Below are 25,965 nucleotides of genomic sequence, written 5' to 3' on the forward strand. Positions count from 1 at the left end.
AAAGGGACGAGAGTGGAGCAAGGGGATCTGAACACGAGGAAGCTTTGGGCATGGGGGGCTGATGAATGCTCCCACCTTCCTGGTCCAGCCAGCAGCCCTGCTGAGAAAGCAGAGGGTTCTTTGGGGATAGACTTGGGGGCAGGGAGCAGGAGGACCACGGGATGAGGTAAAGACCCAGGGCTGTCTACACACCAGGAATCAGGGCACTCCCAAGGGTACGGCCTCCTGCTCATTCAGACTTCCACAGGGACCCAGACTGAGGGTTTTAGGGGTCAGAGTTCAGCCCCTGGTTGGGGCATGGGTGAAGCTGAAGCATAATGAAGGGCACTCTTCCCTTTAACATTTACCCCTGACCCCTGCCCCTTATTCCAGCTGATGCCCAGTAGCAGGAGTTGCTGTCTGCCAAGCTCTGGTCCAAAGCAGAGGTGGGGGGTACAATGTCTGAAGATCCCCAGGACAGATCTTTCAGGAGGGGACCTGCCCTAGGCCTCTTGGCCTCCCACCATGACCTTCACCCCAACCCCAGCGCTGGCTCTTGGACCTCAGAGACTCTGAGCCCCTCATGAGGTTTTCCCCGTGAGATTTGGGCCTTTCCACTTCTCTGCCTCTGCACCCTTGGACCCACAGCAGCCTTCGCCAAATCCCCAGCCCCACTGGGGGATGTGCAGGGTGCAAGAGGGGTGCTTTACAACAAGACCAGGACTCTCGGGGTGCAGCATGCAGGACAGAGAAGGCACACGCACAGGTGTGCGTGTGCCAGCAGGGAGTTAGGTTTCTCCTGCTTGCCAGGCGCTGAGCGGAAAGTCTCCCCCTCCCCATCAGCTGTCACCGGCCCCACCACCCAGGGCACTCTGAGAACACTTGTGGTCTCCCGCCCAGGCTCTGTTCCTCCCACCAGGAGGCTCACATTGGGGAGCATGGAGCTGCTCTGCAGACATCTACACTATGCTAATCAGGGTGTGAAGTCCCTCAGTCACCTTGCTGTCCCTTCCCTCCCCTGCAGACCAATGCCTGACTGAGCCCCTACCCAGCCTATGTCCCTGCACAGCCTGGATGGAGAGGGTGGAGCTGTGGGGGCAGATGTGCAGGGAAAGGGAGGGAGAGGGAGCCAGGCCTCTCACCCTGCAGGACCTTGAGCACCCAGTGCCTGATGGCTCACCCTAACCCCATCTCACCTGCCCCATGGTCTCTCCTGCTCTTGCCCAGGGTCCTATGTAGGACCCCAAAATGGGCACTTAGGAAATAGTCCCTAAAAGCCTGAAAGGGTGGGAACCCTGGAAAAAACTATCCACCCTGTTCTTATTGAGTGTAGGTCCCAGCCCTTCCCATTCATTCTGTCACTCGATCCATTTCCAGATTCATCATTCATTCATTCATTTATTCAGGAACTCCCGGTCTAGAAGAGGAGCTGGGATGCTTGGCTATCCCTGGGGAGAAGCCCGAGGTAACCACGGGCCCAGGGTGTGCCCTCCGTTCCCCCATGAGAGTCCTGTCTTCCCAGTGGGCTGGTTTCTCTCCTCTTGCCATCCCTCCCCCTTCCACCCTGGGCTTCTCTTTGCCTCACTTCACACCCCAAAGCCAGCCACCTCCTCGGCCTGCTTGATCTGGGCTCCCTTGGCCTCTGAATTCTGGGTGGATTAGGCTAATGGGAGGCCTTGGCAAGAGAGAGGAAGGCAGGAGGACGGAGCAGACAATGCCTGGGACCTTGCTGTGGCCGCAGGTCCTGGAGGGCAGCCCCTCTGTGGGTGGCAATGGCCCTGGCTTATGCTAGGCCCCGGGTGCCTGGAAGTTCCCCAGCGGCTTTCATAACCCTTCTCACCCTTCTGCAAAGGTTCTCAACTCGCCCCCACTTAGTGCCATCTGTGTCCTGCCAGGGCTCCACCTCACACACTTCTCACCTGGAGCCGCCCACACTGAGGGGAGGCCCTTTGGGTCCCTGGGGCCATCATGTCAGTCCGGAAGCCTGATGGAAGTCACCAACCCCCCAGAGACAATACTGAGCCTCCTGAGAGCTGAGAGGAAGTCAGGAGAGGGACCACAGGACAAGCGGAGCTTGGACCAGAAGAGCCGGGCTGGAGGGAGGGAGAGCCAGAGAGGCCGGGGCAAGGAGTTCCCCTGCCTCTTAGTGGAGGACTTGTGCTTTCTCTTTTCTTTTCTTTCTTTAATTACTTAGAATTTTTATTTTAGACCTACTTTAAGAGTTCTTTAAGACATATTTATTGTATATTGGTCTTCTTGCATAAAAAAGAAACTACAAACTAAATATATTTGTTAAGCTATTCCTAAAACTTCTTGATGTTTCGAATTTGGATCTTCTGAATCACTTTTTAAATTTTTATTTTACGTACAATAAAAATCTCTCTGTTTAGTGTACAGTTCTGAGTTTTGGCCAGTGCAGAAAGCTGTCTAACCACCACCACAATCAAGACAGAGAACTCTCCCCATCGCTTCACGCTGCCCCTTTGTGGTCCACCCTTTCCCGCACACCACCCCATCTGTTCTCGATCCTATAGTTTCTCATGGGCCTGTCCCTAAGGGTGAGACAGCTGGGGAGTGGGCAGCCTCTCTCAGGGGCCTCTTTTGCTACACAGACAACATCCTAGGGCCTGAGCACCAGGAAGGAGGCCCCCAGCAGCCAACACCCTCTACCCTCCCCCTCACTGCGTGCCAGGCCCAGGGGAGGGAGAAAGTGAGGGATGGGGGGGGGTGAGTAGCTGGAGGGGTGTAGCCTGGGCTACCAGAGTATGGGGATCTGCACGCCTCCCTGGCTCTGCCTAACCCAGGGACTCGGTGAGGATGTCTGGTCACAGCGAGGCAGCCGCCCAGAACCAACAGAACAAAGGATGTGCTCTATAGAGTAGCTACTGCATGTGTATATTATTATCACTTCTACTGTGGGCCTCACCACTGACAGCAGTTGTTCCCTGCTGACAGCACAGTATTAACCTCATTTTACAAACATGGACACGGAGACTCAGAAAGGCTGAACACCTCGCCCAAGGTCACACAGCTAGGACCTGAACCCAGGTCTATCTGACTCCGGAGAGATCAACTGTCACTCATGGTTTAGTCTGGTTCAAATCCCAGCACCTCATTTTACTGGTTGCTGTGTACCTTTGGTTGGACTGCCTAACCTTTCTGAACTTCAGTGACTTCATCCCTGAAACGAAAGTAATGCATACTCCTGCCTTGTACGGTTGCCGTGAGATCAAATGTGATCCCAATATTTGGTGCAGAGCAGGGTCCATATGAAATATTATGGGTTGAATTGTATCCCCCCAAATTCATATGTTGAAGTCCAACCCCCAGTACCTTAGAATGTGACCTTATTTGGAAATGGGGTCATTGCTGATGTAATTAGTTAAGATGAGGTCATTAGGGTGGGCCCTAAGCCAATATGACCGATGGATGTCCTTATAAAGAGAGGAAATTTGAACACAGAGATACGACCCAGGGAGGGCATGGCATGAAGTGAAGGCAGAGATCAGGGTGATGCCTCTATAAGCCGAGGGCCACCAAAGATAATACTGAGAGAAGGAAGCTGAGCGATGTGTTCAAGTTCACAAGATTAGCAAGTTACTCAGCTTGCTTCTTTGTAAATGAGAATGCCTGTGGTGCCTGCCTCAGAGTGGCTGGTCGTGGCAATGAGTGTAATAACATAGGAAAAGTGCTGTCTTACGTGTATGAAGGACTTGTTAGTATGCTGTGGTTGTATGGGCTCCTCCGGCACACCCAGCACGGGGTCTGCCCCCTCCAGAACACCAGATCCATTCCCACCAGGGCCTCCACCAGACCATTGCTGGTTCTTCTCCATAGCTGGGGCTGGGCTGTTCCTCTGCACGGGGCCCACTGACCTGCGTTCTCTTCCCCGTCCCCTGCGCCCCGAACTGTGGGATTCGAGGAGGCAGGATTGAGCACACTTGCTTTCTAGTCGGCCAAGTTCCAGGTGGGACCCTGGATCCCTGGGCCCGCTGTCCACTTGCCCGGTCCTTTCGGGCACTCCTGTGACCTGCTACGTCAAAGCCTTTGCAGCGAGTCAGGGGGCCACTGGGGAAGCCCCCGTAAGCTCTTTCCTGCCTGAGCAGGTGCCTCATTCCTTTTGTCTCGCCCTAACCTCCAACTCATCGACGGACCCCCAGACAAGCTGTGTCAGCCTCCCTGCAGCTTTGGAAGTGCTGTCCCAGGAGAGACGGAGGAGGATAGGCTGAGAGAAATGTGGTGCTCTGACTGGCACAGATTGACGGAGACTCCTGAACACCACAGACCCACCAGCACCGCATGGCCCCAGTCCGCCAGGCACAGGGGCCTGGGTGGGCATTAGGGTTCCAGCTGGCTCCTGACTTGGAGAGCTGCAGAACACTGAGGGTCCAGGACACTAGCCTGGTAAGAACCCCTCCACCCTCAGACTCCCCTCCAGAGAGGCCTGACACCCTCCTCTTCTCTGGGAGGGACCAAGAGAGCAGAGTGGGCCCTGCCCTAGGAGCCTCCCAGGGTCCTTTAGCCCCAGGGCTCTCTGCTTTCTTGACTTCCTGCCCCCTCCCCAGAGAGGGGCAGCTAGGGCATCTTCCTTTCATGGTGATGTGTTGAGAGGCCATGTGGGATGAATGTCATGCCTCCTTGCCCCCTTCCCATGACCTCACACCTCAGCCACTCCACATCAGAGAGCACCTCCTCTGGAGTCCCAGAGCCATCCCTGGGTCCCTTCCTGTCCATCCAGGGTGGCTCTGTCATCTCCCCACCACCGTGTGGTCTGGATGTGAGCTGAGGAGAGCCCCCTATGACCTTGGGCTGACCCTGACATCCTGACCCGAATTGAGTTTCTCACTCCTTTCCCACCTCAGAGGGACAACAGTCCTGCCCCAGGGAGGATCTTGAGCCCTGGTTCTAAGCTGCAGGGGCTTGAGATGGATCTGGCTGATAGGCACGCCAGAGCCCATGGCCACAGGGCCCCTGCACCTCAGGTCAACAGTGAGTGGGCCTCATGCACCTGGATGGGACTCCTCTCCCTGGGGGGACACCTATGGACTCTGGGCTTCAACAAAGTCTGTTTGGGACCAAAGAGGACACTGAGGTCCACAGCTGGATCCTGTTGGGCTGGAGTGACCTCTGTCCCTACAAAGCAGGGGCCCAGCCAATCTGACTGCAGGAGCTCCAGAAGGCTGGTGTTTCCAGGTTGGACTTCTTCCTCTTCCTTTTCCTCCTTGTCCAAGTGCCTCACGTTTTACAGCGAGTCCTCCAGACAGGCAGATGGAAGCCCTGACCCTTTCCGTGACAAAGCCTAGTAGCGGGGAGGGAAGTTGTTTGAGTGAAACGCTGAGCTAAGCAAATTTTAGGAGTATTTGAATCAGACCAAGTACAGCTGGTATGGGGGGGCGGGGAGATGAGGATGTCTGTTTGAGGCGTCCTGGTGTCTAGATGGAGGATGTGAGTGGGAGAAGAATCAGCAGAGGGACCAATGATGATTACACTGAGAGGCAGGGCAGGGGTGAGGCAGCGCGGGGTGGGGGGAGGATGCTAAGGCACTGAGCTCAGCTAGGAGCCGAATCCCAGGGCAAAATGAGATGTCTCCATCATCTTTATTTGAAGAGGATGGTAAGAAACACAGGCAATAGTGAAACCCCAGGATCTGAGATTTTAAATGAGAAAGAGACATAGAGACTAGAGTTTCTGAGGAGTTCCTGAAGGTTTCAGGGCCTGCTTAAGCTGTGGGTTCAAGGTCCAGAGCAGAGTCCATGGAAAAGGGGTAGGAGCCAGGATGCAGGGGCTCAGGGAGAGGTAAGGTGCTGACCACAAAGGAAAAAGGAAGTAGCATTTGTTCTCAACAGGGCTAAGGGGGCAGAGAGCAGGGTCTGGGATGGATGAGGGCGTCTGCACTGCTTCCTAGGCCTCAGGCTGTGTGAAGAGATAAAAAGAGCTGCAGATACGGAGAGGTGGGGACACAGATCTAGAGACATCCTTGTGACAGTGCTAGCCAAGTGGGGGACTTCCAGGTCATGCCCCAGAAAGTTCTGAGGAGGAGAGGTTAGAAAGAAACGGGGAGGATGCCCCAGCTGTGGCGTCCTGGGCATAAATAATAATAGAGCCACCACTTGTGTGTGTGTCAGAAACATCAGGATGCGCTTTACAGGGGCCAGAGTGGCTCAGTTAAAACCTAAGTCAGATCACGTCGCGCCTCTGCTCAGCCTGTACAATGACCCGCAAGGTACCCCCTAATTCTGTTACTTAATCATTTACTCTCTGCCTCACTTTATAGAATGGAGTCTCCACGAGGGCAGGGGTTGTAGACAAAGTAGACTTTTGATCATCACTTCATCCTGGCATGTAGAAGACGCTCACTGAGCATTTGTTGAATTTAGGCCTCATGGCCAACCTTCGACAGTGCTGTTATCACTCTCACTTTACAGGCAGGAAATGGGGTTTCCAAGAGAGTCTGTGGTTTGCTCAAGGTCACACAATTCCTGAGTGGCAGAGCCGGGGTGACTCAGTTCTGTTGGACTCCAGAGTCCAGTGTCCAGCCAACAAGTTCCCAGAAATGGGGAGGTATCTGAGGAACAGGCCAGCCTGGGGGCCCCTGGGAGACCCGAGGGGGTGGGTCTCCTGGAGGGGAGGTAAAGGCAGCTGTCACCTGCACAGGATTGCCTTGAAGGGGCAGGTTCAGATTTGGGTGGTGATCCTGTCCAACTGCCCCTTGGACCTCTGTCTTCTCTCCCTACCACTCACACTGGGCTTCTTTCAGTTCCCTTTTGTGACATGACTCCCCAACACACACACACACACACACACACACACACACACACACACGCAAGCAGACATGCACCCTGGCTTCTCCCAGAATGAGGCCTCTCACCACACCCTCAATCTGACGGCCCAGCCAGGGGAAGTGGGGGCAGGGGCCATCTCACTGTTGGGAGTGAGGGGCCTGGACATACATTTCTGCTGAGGCTCCTGGGGCTGTGGAGACCAAGTGTCTCTGTTCCCTATGTACCCTGGCCCCCCTGGGGGGAACTGGGAGTCGCAAGGGGGTCGGGAGTAGCCTCACTTCTCCTTTGCTTGTGCTTCATGCAGACACATCCGAGGGAGGAACCATTCCATTTTGGAAGAGTCCTCTGCCCCTGCCTCTTCCTCCCTATGCCAGGTCTCAAGCCCAGAGAGGTTCTTGGCTCAGGTTTCCCCAGTTCCAGCAAAATAGGCCCCGAGCTGAGCGGAGCTCCTGCAGAGCCCCCAGAGCTGACCTCACGCCAATGCAGTTAGCTGGCTAACATCACCTCCTTACAGACAGGGACTGAGATCCATAGAATGTCACTCAGCGGGAAGGCAGCAGAGCAGAAAGGACGCTGCATGGCAGCGCCCCTCCTTCCCCACACAGCCCCTGCATGGCTCTCTACAAGGCTCTGAGTTTCCACAGTAGGGGACCTCACCTGAGCAAGGGGGACAGTGACGGGGAGAGCAGCGTGCCGAATCCTAGAGTTTCATGGTCCCTCAGGCCATATGTGGGACATTCGACAATAAAAGAAGGCTCTTCTTGGTTATGACCCCAGATATATTTTCTGGACCAACATAGAATAGTTTTCCATGAAGCATAATTGATCTCCAGTGAAAAAGGTTCCCATTTTTGGGAGGGGGGGCACTTTCAATTAAATAGCAGTTGCATTTTTACAGAAAGAAATTGAAAACAATCTACCTAACCACATTTTCCCCATGCACACTTTAAATTTTAAAAAATAGTGAAATACTCAGCAGATACAAATAATAAAATGCTTATATATAATTATATTTCCATTTTATATTAGGGGCAGGGGGTGGAGAGAGAGGGCGAGAGATGCAGAAGAGAAGAAAAAAGACATTACATAACAAAATGACACAGATCAGGGGTAAAGACCAGCCCAGGTATTCCTAGAGGGACCGCGAGAGCTGGTCAAAGCTCCGATTCAGCAACTAATACTGCTGGATTTGTTAAAATCACAGTCTCTAAACTTTAAAGGACAAATAGTACTATCTGAAACTTATGTATTTTAGCTGCTATCTAAAATTTAATCAACTAACTTGAAATTTTTGTTCATTTAAAAAAAAATTTTTTAACAGGAGAAAATCAAAGTTTAATGTCATGTATACAGGGGAGAGACTCCGGAAAGGTGAGTAACTTCTAAAAATGTTTTTAGTAAGAAATACTATAGAAAACAATTAAAAGATAGGAGTGATCCCTGAGTAAGCTGATTCAGGTGAGAATCAGACACTAAAATCGTAAGTGAAACCAGCGAGGATGAGCTTCGGAGCTCGGGAACCCGACCCAGGAGGTGAAGTCAAGGTAGGCTTTCCAGAGGAGGTGATGCTGAAGCAGAAAATTTGAAGAGACGTCGTTACCAAGCGAACAATGTTCCAGGAGAGGGAAAAGGACGTGCGAAGGTTGAGGCCGGAGAGCAACGCCCATTTATGGAATCGAAAAACGTTCAGAATGAGAGATGGGTGGTCAAGTAGCTGTGAGTGAAGAGGCGGGACGGGCTACCACTGCGCTGACCCTCAGAGGCCTCAAAGGCGACCAGAGAGGGGAAGCTGGGGCAGGTGGACTCGGGAGGTGAGAATTAGAAAGGGACAGAGCGGCCTGAGGATCCTCGCCTGCAGGCACGTCGAGGAGGGGTATCCGGGTCCGGGTACCAGTGGCTGAGCGTTGGGGTGACCCTCGGAAGGGGCGCGGGCGGGCAGGGCGAGGGCTGCGGACTATCCATCGGTCCGCCCCGCCGCGCCCTCTTACGTGGCTTGCTTGATGGACTGTGTTTGCACCGATCCTGCTCCCAGAGGTCCCGGGCTGGGGCAGCTCCCGGGCCCCGCCAAGCACTACGGGGAAGTGGGGGGCTGGGGTTGTCGAATGACTATTTTGCAGTTCCAGATTGCCGAAGGAACCCAGTCGTCGGTCCAGGCCATCACGCTGCCGGGGGTCTCCAGAGCCCCGGAGGCTCTGGGCTGCAGGGGTGCCCGACCTGGCCCGACGCTCAACCGGGGCCCACGGTCGCCAGATCAATGCGGGGGCCCCAGGGTGGCCCCGCGGGGCAGGGCGGGGCGCCGTCCGCTCATCCAGGCTCCGCGGCCTCGGCCAGGGGGCGGGGGCTGGGGCTGGGGCTGGGGCTGGGGCGGGGGCGGGCGACGCGGAAGTGCCGGGCGTGCGGACCTGCTGGAGGCGCAACTTCGGGAGAGCGCAGCTCGGCCCCGCCGCCCAGCCTGTGCTCCTGGGCGCAGCCACGCGGGCGCACCGCAGACAGGTAGGTCGTGGCCGCCGCACGCTCCTCCCCGCGCCCGCGGGGCACCTGCCGACGCCGCGCTGGGGACTGGAGCGGGGCGCGCCCGCGGGAGGGGTCCGCGTCCGGCTCCGCCTGGCGCCTGAGCTCGGGTGGGCGCCTAGTGCGTGGCGCACCCAAGCGCTCTGGCGGCCTCCAGGTGCCTCCTACGTCCCGATCAACGCGGGGTGCTCCGCACCGCAGCCATCGGCCCGCAAGCTCCCCGGGAGGCCCGGGTGGCGGCGGCGGCACCGCTGCGTCTCTCCCTCCGTCTTGCCCTCGCCAAGGATGGGGAGGGCCCCGGAGTCTGGCTTGGGCCGCGGAAGGGGGAGCCCCAATTCTCCTTTTCTCTGGGCTCGCCATCCCTCTTCCCCGGGGCCTCCTCACCCTTTCGGGTAAGAGGATGAAGTTTAAGGGGTTCATCCTCCCAGGATCTTAAAGCCAATGGCAGGAATTCGGGCAAAGAGTGTTTGGGAATATGGTGTCAGGTAGAGGCGCTGTCCTTTGATTCGTGGCCGAGAAAAGGAGGCGCTGACCCTCCTGTCAGTGGAGTACTATGGGGCGCAATACTTCTTGGACTAGTTTCTTTACGTCCTTCCCTCGAACTTAAAAACGAAACAATTAAGAGTCTAAAAATAGAGGGAAAATGAGACTAGTGTGACCATCATGCGGGGTAGGAGGCGGCGAACACCTGCGCCGTCCTCCCAGCGCGGTTTCCTCCGGATCGCCTCCAGGAGCCGGAGCTGGTACCTGGGAGCGGGGGCGGGGGAACTTCCCTGGACTGGCCGCAACCCTGGGGCACAGCAGGGCGAGGAAGAGGGCGGGGGCGCCGCCAGCCTGAGGAGCGGTCCGAGAGGCAGACCCTAAGCCAGCGTCCCCCGGGTGACTCCGCGGGCTGGCCCGGGAGGCGCAGGCAATTCGCAGGGGCCGAACCTGCGGGGGCGGTGCCGCGGACAGGGCCTGGACTGGGCTCCCGGCGCGCGCGGAGCAGGGATAGGTGAGCAGGACCAGTCAGGACGCGGGCGGAGCCGATGGAGGAAGCAAGAGGCCCTCGGGATGGGCAGCCAGGCCAGAGGCAGAGTCCCGCCCTCCCCCGAGCTGTCGGGCCTTGGGCGCTGGGGCTCCCAGCAAGTCTGGGGAGGCACTGGGAAACCACCCTTTTTAACCTAAAGGCCCTACTTTGGGGTTTTCCCCCCTGCACTGGCGTTCCCCGCCCGTGCCCGTGGGAGGAAGCCGAGAGAGGCTCCTTCCTGCCGCATCTGCTGCCCCACAGCCTCAGCTTGTCTCAGGGTGTGGTCGACTCACCTGGAGGGGGCGGGATTTAGGGTCTCGCCTGGTGCAGGGAATCCCTTGCCTTCTCCCTGAGCTTGATGTGGGGTTTGCGGGGAGACGCTGTGAATCAAACAAACTCCGGAGATGCAGACAAGGGGCTTGCTGCTCCGCCCGCCACTGGGACTGCAGAGTGTCCTTCCCTAGGGGTCTCTGGTGCGCAGTGTCCCAGGCTCCTCAGGTGACTGGCTCCTGGGACTTCAAGGCCTTGGTGTGAGTTGTGGGGCGTCCCACTGTGGCAGGGGCTCCTGGGCTGCCCCTCTAGAGGCTTCACTTATGGGGGCCTCCTCAGGTCTTCAGCAGCCCACACCAATTTGTTTTCCATGGAAGCCGGAGCAGGCGCTTTGGGCTTTCCCCATTTCCAGGGCTCTAATCCACAAGGCTAGGTCAACCGGCGCTGCAGAAATTTCGCCCCTGAGAGGGCAGACCTGCTCAGCTGTGAAGTGTCAAGGCAGACCCCCTGGTCAGCCCTGCCCTCTGATGGAAAATCAAGCCTTCCTCCTAGCAGAGGGGAGCAGATGTAACAGGGACTTTCTGAGGACTGCCTATTGCATCTGGGGTCCCCTGGAATCAGGGCGACTGCTTCTATCTGGAGGGAAAATTGAGATGGGGTGCAAGGGCATTGAAATTCAGAACTCTTGGCATTAGGATGGTCTGAATCAGATCTAAGCCCGCCTCCGGGCAGGAGGAGGCCTCCTTGGAACCTGACCCTGAGCTTGGTCCTGGCGCACCTGGCTGCAGGCAAACCCTTGAGGCTGAAGACCCTTCTGTGCTGGACAGACTGTCCCTTGGTGCTGGCAGGGCTTGTTGTGGGAGCCTCTCTCCACAGCCCCTCCCTAGGCTGCCAGAAGCGGCTGCATCTTACTGACATGAGGCCAGAGTTGTCATTTCAAAACCTTTGTTTTGAACAGCATTGCTGGGCCAGGCCAGGCGACAGGACTCGCCCCGACTTCCTCCTTGCCCTGGGCAGCAGTAGACCCTTCCGGTCTCCCAACTGCACCACCCCATGACCCTCTGTGGGGGGTCATCGGGGAAGCTTGCCTTCCCCTCTGTGTTGACAGAGCTTTCCTCTGACCACCTTCACTTAGCCAGAAGTGCCTGCTGGTGGTGACCATCGCCCCTCTGTTCCAGGACCAAGGCCTTTCAGGGGGTTGAGGGGGCTACAACTGCAAATGTGGTGGGTGGGGCTACCCAATGCTGCCAACGACACTAAATGTAAAGTGACTGCCGGCAGGGTTGAGGGTTGGCAGATGGGCTATGGTGAGAGATTGAGAATACGGTCTGGGGGACCCAAATGTGAATTTTCTCCACTTCCCTTCCCTCCCCCAGTCACAGTGAGTCAGGTTTCCGAGTTGTCCGGTCTGGCCACTTTCATTTCCCCTGGGGCTGGGTGGAGGCTGGTGCGAAAGGGGAACTGAGCCAACAGTCTTCTGAGGCCGGGGGGCAGGGCTGGGAGCTCACCCACCCCCCCATCCTGGCCCAGAGCTGGGCACTACTCTGAGGAGAAGCCTGCAGATGGAGACTTCTTCGCAGCCACAACCCAAAAGAGTACTGGGCAGGGAATTTCATGGGAAACTGAGGCTCAGTGCTCTAAGGCCGGAGCAGGCCTGGAATGACAGAGGGGGATCAACCTCACACAGGCAGGCCAGGAAGCCCACCAGGGCTTAAGTACCCCCAGGCAGCAGCCTGGCCTGTGGTTGGGTGGCCTTATCTGTTAGAAAGTTCTTCTTCAACCTGGGTCTAGTCTGCCTCAGTGGAGGCTGTGCTGGTGTTGACTCAAACCCTAGTCCCTTTGTATGTGGTGGTACTTCAAATATTAAGGATAGGGCTATCCCCACCCCACTGTGTTCACTTCACTAACCTGGACACCCCATGTCCTTCAGCCATTCCTTCCTTGACAGGCCTGCCCCCTCAGGCCTGTGTCACAGCCCTGGCAGCCTTCCTCTTGGGTCTGGCCTCACCCCTCTTTGAGTGAGAGGAGGATCCTGGAGAGAGCAGGGCTGGTGAGGGGAGAAACACTGGAGGATGGAATGCTTCCAGCATCTGGGGTGTATCAGGGGGCTGTTTTTTTTTTCTTTTTCAAAGATTGGCACCTGAGCTAACATCTGTTGCCAATCTTCTTTCCTTTTTTTTTCTCTTCTTATTCTTCTCCCCATAACCCCCCAGTACATAGTTGTATATTCTAGTTGTGAGTGCCTCTAGTTGTGGCGTGTGGGACGCCGCCTCAGCATGGCCTGATGAGTGGTGCCGTGTCAGTGTCCAGGATCCGAACGGGGGAAACTCTGGGCCACTGAAGCAGAGCACGCAATCTTAACCACTGGGCCACAGGGCCAGCCCCCAAGGGGCTGGTATTTCTTAAGTGCTACTTTGGTCCAGCGAATGGCAGGGTTCTGGACTAGGGAGAGTGTGCACATGGAAGAAGGAAAGAGTGGGAGACACTCCTGCCCTTGAGGAGGTTGCCCACCCACCTGGAAGGTAAACAGGATGGGGAGCCGGGCAGTGCAAGGCAGAGTAAGAGCCCCAAACCACTCATCTCAGAGAGGAGTTCAAGGCCACTGTGATGCTATGGAGAGTGGGGTGTGAGTGCTGACGTGCCCACCTTGTGCAAGGCAAATGTTGGCACCTGTCTCCACATCACCTTTGTTCCAGGCAGCATGGCCTCCAGGAAAGACCCCTTGCCCACCCATCACTATACCACCATCATTGCCACCACCCCCTCTCCTTCCTTGTGGAGGGGATGGAGGTACCAAGGAAGCGGGAGACAAGCATGGTCCAGGGGGCAGTGTGTGCCCTCTTGCACACACACATGCACACCCACCTACTCATGTGTGCTGAGAAACTAGAGCCCTGGGCTAGGGGCAGCCTGGTTTCTTATCCTGGCTCGGCTCTTTGTTCCTCACTTGCTGAGTGACAGATTCCCTTCTGAGTCTCAGGCGGAGGGATCAATGATGGCTCAGTCCTTTCTGCCTCTGACCCTAGGCTCACAGGTTAAGAGCAAGGACCGGGGAGAAACTGCCAGGGTAGGCGGGGGTTCCATGTGGCCAGCTGGCCCCGGACTAGAGAGGCAGAGACTGTGACCCAGGGAGGTGGTGCTTGCTCCCTGTGGGGAACCTTTAGACCTTGCCTCTGTCGTTCCCACAGCTCCATGCAGCTCCAGACCTGGCAAACATTAGGTGCTTACTAAGTGCTGAATGAGTGCATGGTCAGTGGGAAGAACCAGAGTCTAGGAAATTGATGACTTTAGAAGGGCAAGATCTAAGTTTGGTGGCTGCCGTTCCTGGTGATGCAGGAGGTAGACTGAGTTGGCTGATGGGATTTCTCTCCAGATGTCCAGGTACAGGGAAGCTTCGTCCCTGGAGGGAAACTGAGGAAGAAAGGAAGCTCTGAGGACTGGGTTCAGAAACCCTCCCTCCATTCACAACTTCTGCCTTGGTCTTAGGCTGGTTTCCTGGAAGGCAGTCTTCTCCTTCTCTGGAGAAGGGGAGAGAGGGAAGCAGCGTGGGGCAGGAAGAAGCAAGGATGTGGAATCATCTGGGGAGCTCTGGAGCAAGCATAGCATCAATTTGTTCCACTTCAAGCAAGGGGATTGGTCTTTTGTCCCTGTGTGTCAGTCCCTCACTGGCTGTGGGCTATCCCCCCCAGTGGAGGGGTGGGCCTAGCCTGGAGTGAGGCAGCTGAGGGCAATCCTCTGGTGGTGGGCAGCTCTGTGCTATGCAGCCTCACAGCAGCTGGGAATGGATGCCGTGTCTGGTAAAGGATGTCTGGGTGGGGTACGCACAGCATCCACTACAGCTGTAAACCCTTCCCTCCTTTCCCCTCAACACAAAGCACAGATGCTGTGATGCTGTGCCATGAAAGCTGATGGATGGAAAAGAGAATTGGCCTTGAGCACTTGGATGGACTGGAGAGACTCCAGCCCTGAGTGCTGGGACGAAGGGAAAGCCCTAACGGCCCCCGGTTGGGCCCCCTGAGCGGCCCCCTACATCCAACTGCAGCAGGGAGTGTCTAACTGCAAATCTGCTGATGCTCCCCCTCTGGCTTTCTCATGCAGACCCCTTTGCCATGAACCAGCCTGCTCCCACTGCCGCCCCTCCACCCCGCCGCGTGCGGCTGAAGCCCTGGCTGGTGGCCCAGGTGAACAGCTGCCAGTACCCAGGGCTTCAGTGGGTCAACGGGGAGAGGAAACTCTTCTACATCCCCTGGCGCCATGCCACACGGCATGGACCCAGCCAGGATGGAGATAACACCATCTTCAAGGTAAGCCCTGCATGGATGTACTGCTTCGACCTTTGAGGCACCTCCTCCCTAGAAGAGGACCCCGCCCTATATCTCAAACTGGCCACTCTCCCAGCTGCCTTGCTGCAGGTGACCCCAGGCCAGGACTAAGGGGATGCAGGCATAACCACAGGGTATACCCTTTTTAACCTGGTGCTCAGAGCAAGGTGGGGACGGAGGGGCCCCGAGGAGACCTTCCTGTCACTCCCCTCCTCCTCCTTGTTCTTGCCTCATCCTCATTACACGTGAGTACACGTTCAGTGTGCACATTTGGTGTACACATACGCTAAGAGAAGACCACAGAATTCCCCCAGAATCTTAACCCTAGGAGGTAACTATGATGAATATTTTTGGCTTATATTTTCTTTTTTCTGCATGTGTATGTATATGAAATGCAAACTTGGAATGAAACCAGATATACTGTTTTATAACCTGTATTTCCACCCAACATCAGGACGAGCTCTCCTCTCCAACATGGACCATGTCACTTTTAGTGACCACTGAGTGTTCCATGGGAGGGGCTTAGCACAGTTCAGTCTCCCAGTCCCAGTGTTTGGACACTTTAGGTTGCTCTCAGTGTTTCAGTGTTGAAGCCCACATTGCCATGGACGCCCTCTAAACACTTACCCTTTGCACGTCTTAAATGATTTTCTTTGGGGTTATTTCCTAGAATTAAACATTGCTGGGTCAAAGAGAACCCTGATTTTTTAAAGCTTTGGATATGTATTTCTTAGTCTTTGCACTTGATATTTACCTCTTTAAGGTTCTTTTCAAATTCATTTCTTGTTTTTAAATAGATAACACAGTCACACAATTCAAAATTTAAAAAGTGTAAAGTGGTTTACAGCAAAACTCCAAAAACCTCCCAGCCCTGTCCCCAGGGGTCCCTGACCCCTTCCCTCCAGGCAATTGGTATTATCAGTTTCCTGTTTATCCCTCCTGAGAGGTTTTTATGCGTATTCAAGCAAGTATGTACCTATCCTTTTCTCCACTTTTCACAAAATGATAAACGTATGCATATTCTCCCGCACCTCATATTTCTTGAAGACTGTGATGTGTCAGTATATCAAAAGCTTCCTCCTTTTTTTCCTTGCTACCCAGTATTCCGTCCTAAGGATTGGCCATAATTTAACCTGCCCCCACTGATGGACATTTAGGTTATTTTGGGTCTTTTGCTTTTACAAACAGTGCTGAATAACCTTGTACCTGCAGAATCTTGTGTGGATGCTTCTAGCATATGTTCCTAGATGTTGAATTGCTGGGTTAAAGGGTAGAAACATTTGTAATCCTTATATCAACCAAATTGCACCCCAAAATAATCATACCAACAGCAAAGGTGTACGGAGCCCATCCTAAGTGCAGACACAGTTCTGAGAGCCGTGGCCCTTCGGTCCTCACTACCCTCCAGTTTTGCCACCACCCTGTGAGGTGGGCACTGTGATGGGGAGACCAAAGCAAAGAAAGGCAAAGTGACATGCCCCTGGTACACAGCCGGTGGGTGGTAGTTCCCAGATTCAAACCCAGTCCCACTCCAGATCCCATGCTCTTTTCCACTATGTTTGGCTGTCCTCTTTACCCTCGCAGGAGCAGAGAATGCGATGCCTTTCAAAGCACCTAGACTTCCTTTAGTCTGTCAGAACCCCAGGGCTGGGAAGGACCGGTGTCGTGTCTCCTGTCTTGCCATGGCCACTCTGCTCCGTGTCACTGAAGGTCTCCCTGCACAGTAGCTACTCCCATCAGCCAGGAGGGGCTGGGGCTTTGGTGAGGGGAGAGGTTCTCTGTGGTCTCCTGTCTTCTTTTCCTGCCCCAGGCCTGGGCCAAGGAGACGGGGAAGTACACTGAGGGGGTGGACGAGGCCGATCCGGCCAAGTGGAAGGCCAACCTGCGCTGTGCCCTTAACAAGAGCCGGGACTTCCGCCTCATCTATGATGGGCCCCGGGACATGCCGCCTCAGCCCTACAAGATCTACGAGGTCTGCTCCAATGGCCCCGCTCCCGCAGGTATCATGCCTGGCCCTGCGTGGGATGCCTAGGAGGCTATGCAGGAAGGCCCAGGGCTCCTCCAGTGTGTAGTGGTCGGGAACATGTTGCTAGATCCTAAGACCCAGGGCTCCTCCAGAGTGTAGTGGTCGGGAACATGCTGCTAGATCCTAAGACCCAGGGCTCCTCCAGTGTGTAGTGGTCGGGAACATGCTGCTAGATCCTAAGACCCAGGGCTCCCAGGAGTGGCCTGAGCTGGACCATTTGCGGGACCAGGAATGGCTTGGCATGGACCAGGGCCCCGGCTCTGTCTTCCTCGGTTCCTCCTTGTTCTTGGCTCTTGGCTCCAGTGAGTGTGGGCCTGGTGGCTCAGGGAGCTGAGTGCTGTGGGGTCGGGGAGGTCCCCGGTGATTCCTGGTGGCTGTGCAGCCCTTCACCTCACTCTGTGTCTGGGGAGGGGAGAAGCCACACAGGAGCTGCCACATGGAGCCCTGGTGGCCTTCCTCCTCCCCCACTGACTCCTCGTCTTTCTTTTCTCTCCCCCACTATGCAGAGTCACAGCCCAGTGAGGATTATGCCCCCATTGGTACAGGAGAGGAGGAGGAGGAGGAAGAGGAAGAGGTGAGCTCCGGGGCTGATGTCTCAGCATCTGCCTGCACTGATGTGGGAGGCGTCTCTGCTGTCCCGCTCTGCTTCAGGGTTAAGCAGTCTCCTTCCTCTGGAGCCCTGCTGCTCTTTCTGCAGCTCTTCTCTGGGAATTTTGAGGATAGGAGCAAAGTCACCACCTTGAACCCCCCTGAGGCTTTCTTGCTACAAAATGTGCTTGCACACTGTCTGACTGCCCCTCACAGCAGTGGGGGCTCAGTCAATGTTGCTACCTGAGAAGGCAGATGTGGAAACAGGCACTGAGCGCTCACTGACCCACCTGAGACCACAGGGCTGGGACTGCAGGCAAGGTCTGGCCTCGCCTAAGCTGGAGACCGGGGAATTGCCTTGTGGTTCTCATGTGTTATTTCTTTAGTATCAGATCAATTTAATAACCTATCCTCCCTTCTCTCTCTCTGGCCTCTTCCCTCCTCCTTTGCCTGTGTCTTCCCTTCAGCTCCAGAGGATGTTACCAAGCCTGAGCCTCACAGGTGGGGCTGGGAGGGGATATGGTTGGGGGCCTAGTATAAGGAGAAGCTGCAGGTACCATAGGTGTCTGGGAGGGGGCTGAAGAGGGGCTAAGGGGAGGCCCAGAGCTGGGAGTAGGTGAGCCTGGGAGGCAGTTTCCTAGAATTGCCATTAAAGCTCTGTCCACTCCCACCCTCTGTAGAACCTGTGCAGCCCCGCCCCCCCATGCCACCCTACTCTTTACCCAAAGAGGATGTCAAGTGGCCACCCACTCTCCAGCCACCTGTGGTGATTGGCCCGCCTGCTCCAGATCCCAGCCTCCTGGGCCCTGCCCCTGGCAATGCAGCTGGCTTTGGGGACCTTCTCCCGGAGGTCCTGCCGAGCCTGCAGCCTGGGGGTCCTCTGGTTGCCAGCCTACCCCCCACGGGCGAACAACTCCTGCCCGACCTGCTGATCAGCCCCCACATGCTGCCTTGTAAGTACCCACGGGCAGGCTGGGCAGGATAAAGCAGTGCTGGGGGGTTGGTTTGTAAGGAGGGTGGAGGATGGCGAAGAAGAGAAGAACAAGGATGCTCATGCCAGTCCCTCCTTGGGTGGGGGATGTAAGTTGGAGAGCTGATGAGATGGCGTGGTTGATGGGCAGAGAGGACAGAGAAAGTCAGTGGGCTGAAGAATGGGGAGGCGTGGGACTCACGGACTGGGCGTGCCTACCTCTCTGCCCTACAGTGACTGACCTGGAGATCAAGTTCCAGTACCGGGGGCGGCCACCCCGTGCCCTCACCATCAGCAACCCACATGGCTGCCGGCTCTTCTACAGCCAGCTAGAGGCCACTCAGGAGCAGGTGGAGCTCTTTGGTCCTGTGAGCCTGGAGCAAGTACGCTTCCCCAGCCCTGAGGACATCCCCAGCGACAAGCAGCGCTTCTACACAAACCAGCTGCTGGATGTCCTGGACCGCGGACTCATCCTCCAGCTACAAGGCCAGGATCTGTATGCCATCCGCCTGTGCCAGTGCAAGGTGTTCTGGAGTGGGCCCTGTGCCTCAGCCCACGGCTCACACCCCAACCCCATCCAGCGGGAGGTCAAGACCAAGCTTTTCAGCCTGGAGCATTTTCTCAACGGTGAGGGCCCCCCATCATGTTCCTCCTGGCCTCCTCTTGTCCAGGGACACCATTCTAGCCTCTGACTAAAGCTCTTGATCTCACTGCAGAGCTCATCCTGTTCCAGAAGGGCCAGACCAACACCCCACCACCATTCGAGATCTTCTTCTGCTTTGGGGAGGAGTGGCCTGACCGCAAACCCCGAGAGAAGAAGCTCATCACAGTACAGGTATACCACCATCTACACCCACTCCCAACTCTGCTTTGGCTTGAATACTGGGGAATCCTAGGGTCAGGACCTTCCCCAGGGTGGAGGGTCAGAGCTCTCTGGGCAGTGTGAACTAGGCAGCCAGAGATAATCAGGGCCCAGGGCTGCTCACACATAAGTAGCCTCTGCACAAAGTAGAAATTGGTGCCCCTTCTTTCTGGAGGATGCAGTCCACCACCTGCCTGCTGGTGGATGCTCTCGTGCACAACTGGATTTGACAGCCCTGCCAAGGTTCTCCCTGTCCTGTCTCCTCTTTGCCCCCCAGGTGGTGCCCGTAGCAGCTCGGTTGCTGCTAGAGATGTTCTCAGGGGAGCTTTCTTGGTCAGCTGATAGTATCCGGCTACAGATCTCAAACCCAGATCTCAAAGACCGCATGGTGGAACAGTTCAAGGAGCTTCATCACATCTGGCAGTCCCAGCAGCGGTTGCAGCCTGTGGTCCCGGCCCCTCCTGTGCCAGGCCTTGGTGCTGGCCAGGGGCCCTGGCCCATGCACCCAGTTGGCATGCAGTAATGAGGCTGCAGATAGTGACTGGCCCAGGCTTCCTGGGCGGCTGTGCGGACTGATGTGGAGGTGCAGTGGCCCCAGTGGGCACCTGACTGGCTGCAGGGTCCTATCTCTGGGTTTCCCAGAAGTAGATTTGGGCCAAGGAGGAGAGGGAAAAGGCCCAAGTTCCAGATTCTCCCTGCAGAAGCTGAGAGAAGCTGGTTTTGCTCTGAGGGCTCTGTCTCCCTGGATGAGCCTCTCCTCTACTAGCTTTGGTCTGCTGGCTCTGGAGGAACTCAGCCATCAGCCCCAGCGAGCAGGGGAGGAACTCCCCCGACCCTGGGGGCCTAGTTGTACAGAGGGAATTGCCCCAGAGTGGCCCACTCTTGTGGTTGCCCCCATTTCCTCTGGCAAAAAGAACTAAGTGCTGTGGGCCGGGTCCCCCTCGCAAGGCCTCTGCAGGGCACGGGCCTGATTTTGGGGTTCCTTAGTTTGAGCCTCGCTTCCTCATCTTTCTCCCTCCTGAGATAGATATGAGCACTTAGATATTACACCAGACACTTAAGACTGGCAGCTACCTCCCTTCTTGAGAGTCCAAGAATCTTGGGTAGAAAGTAGAATGTTATGTATTTTTGGATTAATAAATGTCAAAAACAGAGTCAGCTATTACTTGACTTTTCTCAGTACCAGTTGTTTCCATGCTGTTCTACCAGACCCTATTTCTGATGCCAGCTGGCCCTCCTTCCCCTAGCACCTGCCCTCCATCTCTGGGCCGTTGACAGAGGGAGGGCCTGCCTTCCAGGCTGATGAGTCAGTGAGGCCTTCATAAGCACCTGGCTGGCTTTGCTTTCCAGGAGGAAGCTGGCTGAAGCAAGGGTGTGTTTCAAATATGTGCCAAGTCTAAGATTCTGTTCAAATCAATTTTCCCATAAGAAATGGTGAAAAAGGAAGGGCTGGTATTTCAACTACACTTAGGACTGTTACACTCTATCTCATATGTATTCATATGCTATCAAATATATTAGGACAATGCATGCAAATTGGTAGCTCATTGGTTGAATCTGGCTCATAGATGTAATTTTCTGGCCTGAACAATTTTGTTGTTGTTATCTTTTTATCATGGAAGATTTTAAACATTTGTGAAAGTAGAATAGTATGAAATTCCCCATGCAGTAGCTCCAACAATTATCCATTCATAGTCAGTCTTTCTCATCTAAACTCCCTTCCACAGCCCACCCTGAGATTATTTTGAAGCAAATCCTAGACATAGCATTTCACGTGTAAATAGCATATATCTCTAAAGGACAAGGACACTCTAAAAAACAAAACTACAGTATCTTCCCACCTAATGGGAAGAAATTAATTTTTATCAAATATCTTGTTTAAAAATTTAAGACAGAGAAATTTTATTCCCTTGCAACTTAATTGTGGAAGAAACCAATCACTTTGTTTGTTCTGCATTTCATTTTTGCCTAGATGCTGCCAATTGCGTCTCTGTCACATTAACATAATTTGCCTTCTGTATTTCCTATAAGTTGGTACTTCCATCCAGACTCCGGATTCTAGAGGCCTGATTGGCTGCAAGTTTTTGTTTTGACTACCTCTTGGTGGGTATTTGAGCTGTTTCCATCTTCAGTTATACATAATGCTGCAGCAAATAGGCTTGTGCACACTTATGTCTTTTCATATTTTTGCCAGTGTATCTTGTGATGCAGCCCCAGAAATGGGATTTCTGGGACAAAGGATAAATATGTAATTTGGGGGCTGGCCCGGTAGTGCAGCAGTTAAGTGCACACGTTCCGCTATTGGCAGGCAGGGTTTGCCGGTTCTGATCCCGGGTGTGGACATGGCACCGCTTGGCAAGCCATGCTGTGGCAGGCATCCCACATATAAAGGAGAGGAAAATGGGCATGGATGTTAGCTCAGGGCCAGTCTTCCTCAGCAAAAAGAGGAGGATTGGCAGCAGATGTTAGCTCAAGGCTAATCTTCCTCAAAGAAAAAAAGTGTGTGTAATTTTGCTAGATATTGGCAAAATCCTGATAAATCTGAGTGTGCTTGTTTCCTCACAGTCTCACCAACAGACTATATCGTCAACTTTTTGCCAAGCTGACAGGTGAGAAACAGTATCTCAGTGCTACTTCTCGTTGAGCAAGGCTGAGCATTTTCATGTGGTCAAATGGCCTGTGCAGACATTTTAAGTAAACAAGTTTAGAATAGTTTTAGGTTTAGATTTACAGAACAGTTGCTAATAGAGTTTCTATATACCCCATACCCAGCTTCCCCAATTGTCAACACCTTACTTTGGTGCGTTTATCACAATAATGAAACAACATGAATATAGTATTACTAACTAAATTCCATTCTTTATTAGTTTTCATCTAATATCTTTTTTGTTCCAGAATCCCATCCAAGTTATCACACTACATTTAGTCATCATGTCTCCTTAGCCTCCATTGGTCTGATAGTTTCTCAGACTTTCCTTGTTCTTGATGACTCTGATGGTTTTGAGGGTACATTTTAGAATGTCTTATTTGGGGCTTACCTGATGTATTTCTCATGGCTTTCATAAGGAAGATCACAGAGATGAAGTGTCATTCTCATCACATGGTATCTAGGGTACATACTGTCACCATGATTTGTCACTACTGATGTTGACCTGGATCATCCGGGTAAGGCGGTGTTCGTCAGGTTTCCCCACTATAAAGTGACTCCTCTCTCCCCCATTTTCCATACTGTACATATGTACAGAAGTTTCAGAATTGTTAACTGTTTTGTCTTTAACCTGTCAGTCATTTACAAAGATTAGCACCTTTTCTCCCCACTGGCCTGTACAGTTATATTTCCTCTTTAGATTGAAATTAGTAGTCAATGCTTTACGATTAAGAGATGTCACATATCTGATATCTAGCTTCTCTAAAAAAAATTGGCAAATATGGAAACATTGTCTCACATCCCCCAGGGGCAATAATCAGCTGAAACTTTAGATGGGAACGTCCTCCCAGTTCAGTACAGTCCTCTCGCAGCCTGCTTTACTCCTTCCACTGAAGGCATTTGAGTTTGCAACCCTTCATTAAGAGTGGAGCAGGGAGACTGAGAATAGATGAACTACACAAGCTTGGGAGGAACGTCTGCACTAGGCGATCACTTGTGGACTGACTTCTCCAATATTGCAGGTAGCTCAGTGGCTGCCAAAAATGTTTGGGCTTCTACTTACCTTTTTTTTTTGAGGAAGATTAGCCCTGAGCTAACTACTGCCAATCCTCCTCTTTTTGCTGAGGAAGACTGGCCCTGAGCTAACATCCATGCCCATCTTCCTCTACTTCATACATGGGACGCCTACCACAGCATGGCTTTTGCCAAACAGTGCCATGTCTGCACCCGGGATCCGAACCGGTGAACCCCGGGCCACTGAGAAGTGGAATGTGCGCACTTAACCACTGTGCCACCAGGTCGGCCCCTCTACTTATCTTTTGATCCTTTAAAAATAAAACAAAAATGAAGCTAGCCAAGTGGCATAGCAGTTAAGTTCGTGCACTCTGCTTTGGTGGCCTGGGGTTTATGGATTTGGATCCCAGGCACAGACCTACACACCACTCACCAAGCCATGCTATGGTGGCATCCCACATTAAAAATAGAGGAAGATTGACGTGGATGTTAGCTCAGGGACAATCTTCCCCACCAAAAATAAATAAATAAAACTAAAACAAAGACAAAAACAGCACACCTGGCTGTCATTTCCTATAGATCTGTGATGTAGCAGCCAGTTGTGGATGAACACTACTCAAAAGAAGTGACAGACAGGGGGCCGGCCCAGTGGCACAGTGGTTAAGTTCACACGTTCCACTTTGGTGGCCTGGGGTTCGCCAGTTTGGATCCCAGATGCAGACATGGCACCGCTTGGCATGCCATGCTGTGGTAGGCGTCCCACATATAAGGTAGAGGAAGATGGGCATGGATGTTAGCTCAGGGCCAGTCTTCCTCAGCCAAAAGAGGATTGTCAGCAGTTATCTCAGGGCTAATCTTCCTTCACCCCCCCCCCAAAAAAAGTGACAGACATAACACATTCTAGAGATTGAAGGCAGGACAATGCATGTTGCAATTCACTGCGCCCTAGCTGCGCTAGAGATCCACTTAGTAGTGGCTTTTGACTGCTCTGGTGGCCTCTGCTGGTGTTTAAGTTGGAATCCACAGAACACTGATGCTTGTGACCCTGGGGATGAACACATCCCTCTAGCTCCCAGTAGTTCCTTCTCACTTTCTTCCTCCAAGCTCCTCCTCTTCACCAAGTTCATTGTTGTACCCACCTAAATATTCCCCTTTTAATTGAAGACTCCTTTCTCTTATTCAGATTTTCATCAACATAAAGCACTTTTCAGTCTTCATAGAGTAGGAAAGGATATTGCTTCTTCCCATTTTTCATCAGAGGAATGTTCTTGGAAGGCAACCTTCTCATTTGCTGGTAATATATCTCAAAAAGTCGGGCACATCTTGTTGCATAATCTTAGATTTTTAACTTCTCTGGATTTTGACTTTGATTCTTGTAAAATGATTCTGTTAAACAAGGGTCACACAAGGTGGACATGTACATTGCATCCATGAGGTATTGATGGCATTCAAAAGCACAAGTTCCTTTATGTCTTATTTATCCTATGTTCTCACTTACTATCTTTAGATAACAGGTATATAAAAATTACAAGTTGCTTTTCTTTAGTACAATCTTGCTGGGAATAGCCCCAGTGGGTGCTATGTGTTCCACAAAATCATGACTAAAATTTCTTGGCTAAGCCAACCATGGAAATGAGAAAACAATTCTGTGGAGACATTATGACTTAGGTAAGTTCAGGTGCAAGACTCTCATCCTGCTTCCACTAGACAGTGTCATGCAGGAACACAGTATCTACATTAGGGTACCAGATCCCAAACAGTTCCTTTTTAAATTAAAATTTTGGTGGGTATCCCTGCTATGCCACAAAGTAATAAGACTAGTCTAGTAGTAAGAACTACTCTGAAGCAATCTGTAAGACACAGTAAGCAGTGAGGCCCTGACACCACTAATGAGGTAAGAGCTCTGGTTTTCAAAGCTATAGCTGTAGAGAGGCTGTTCTTGATATGAACTAGGATATGCATTCCACATGCTATTTTCAGGAGCTGGAAAGAGTTGTAGGAAGCCTTCCACCTGTCAATCTCAGACACAACTTTCTGTGAGAAAAGCCAGATTCCTTCAGCAGAGCCAAGTCAACTAGGTGTTGAAAGGACCTCAGGTTGGACTAGGCTTCAAAATTTTATTGTTTAACTGGAAAATGAGAGGGACAGCTGGGGTAATGTGCTGATCCCCAGAATTTGATAATCTCACTCCAAATGCTGTTTCACATCCAAGTTTTTTTCTCCCCTTCTAATAATGCCCCTTTATGGAGTAAAACTGAGTACCACTGATGTCATGCAGGAAGCTTTGTTTCACTGACTGCAAATACTAGATGCAGCTCTGTAGCCAAGGTTAATTAGCTCAAAGCCCAATTACTATAACATACTGTCTGACCCCATTTATATAAAACTTAAGAAAATGCAAACTAATCTACAGCGACAGCAGATCTGCTGTTGCTTGGGCATAGTGGAGGATGGGAAGAGGCACGAGGAATCTTTTGGGAGTAAAGGATATGTTCACTATCTTGCATGTGTTAATAGTTTCATGGGTGAATTCTATGTCAAAGCTACTCGTATTACCTTAAATATGTGCAGCTTATTGTATGTCAATTATATTTCAATATAGGCTTTTCTTTTTAAAAGACCAAATACTCAGTAGGTTAGGAAACAATCAATCTACTTGAGTGGCCACTGTGGAAAGAATATGCCACATTTGTTTAACACGCCCAAGTGACCAATTCTCTTTCCCATTGAGGCTACATGAAAGGATAAAATGTAGCATGAACAGTTTTAGGGTGAATTAGAAGAACAAGAAGTTTAAGGGTGAACTAGAAGAATGAGCCACTGCCCTGAAATATGAAGGGTCTGTGACATTAAGGGCAGGGGCCTGCCTTTTAAACTCCGTACCTAGACGTCTATTAGATAACAACTAAGACAGCTAACATGGGTGGTCTAGCTGTACTATTTCAGAGCTGTGAGGCAGTGAAAGGAAGTAAAAACAAACACTGA

General features: G+C 53.0%; 1 protein-coding gene across 2 annotated transcripts; it reads left to right on the top strand.

The window, feature by feature from the left end:
- The first annotated feature begins 9,107 nt into the window (after positions 1-9,107).
- IRF5 (interferon regulatory factor 5) lies at positions 9,108-20,484 on the top strand. 2 transcript variants are annotated; one of them, XM_070513146.1, is made up of 9 exons: positions 9,108-9,254; positions 14,650-14,855; positions 16,684-16,873; positions 17,406-17,473; positions 17,955-17,988; positions 18,168-18,440; positions 18,692-19,084; positions 19,156-19,292; positions 19,597-20,484. In XM_070513146.1, the coding sequence occupies exons 2-9, from the start codon at positions 14,661-14,663 to the stop codon at positions 19,840-19,842; spliced, it is 1,536 nt and encodes a 511-aa protein (XP_070369247.1). In that variant the 5' UTR covers positions 9,108-9,254; positions 14,650-14,660; the 3' UTR covers positions 19,843-20,484. The 2 variants fall into 2 exon arrangements, with proteins under 2 accessions (XP_070369247.1, XP_014709820.1); XM_014854334.3 differs by having other exon boundaries at positions 19,174-19,292.
- Positions 20,485-25,965: the final 5,481 nt, after the last annotated feature.

The sequence above is a fragment of the Equus asinus genome, chromosome 1 (assembly GCF_041296235.1).
Source record: "Equus asinus isolate D_3611 breed Donkey chromosome 1, EquAss-T2T_v2, whole genome shotgun sequence".
NCBI lineage: Eukaryota > Metazoa > Chordata > Mammalia > Perissodactyla > Equidae > Equus > Equus asinus.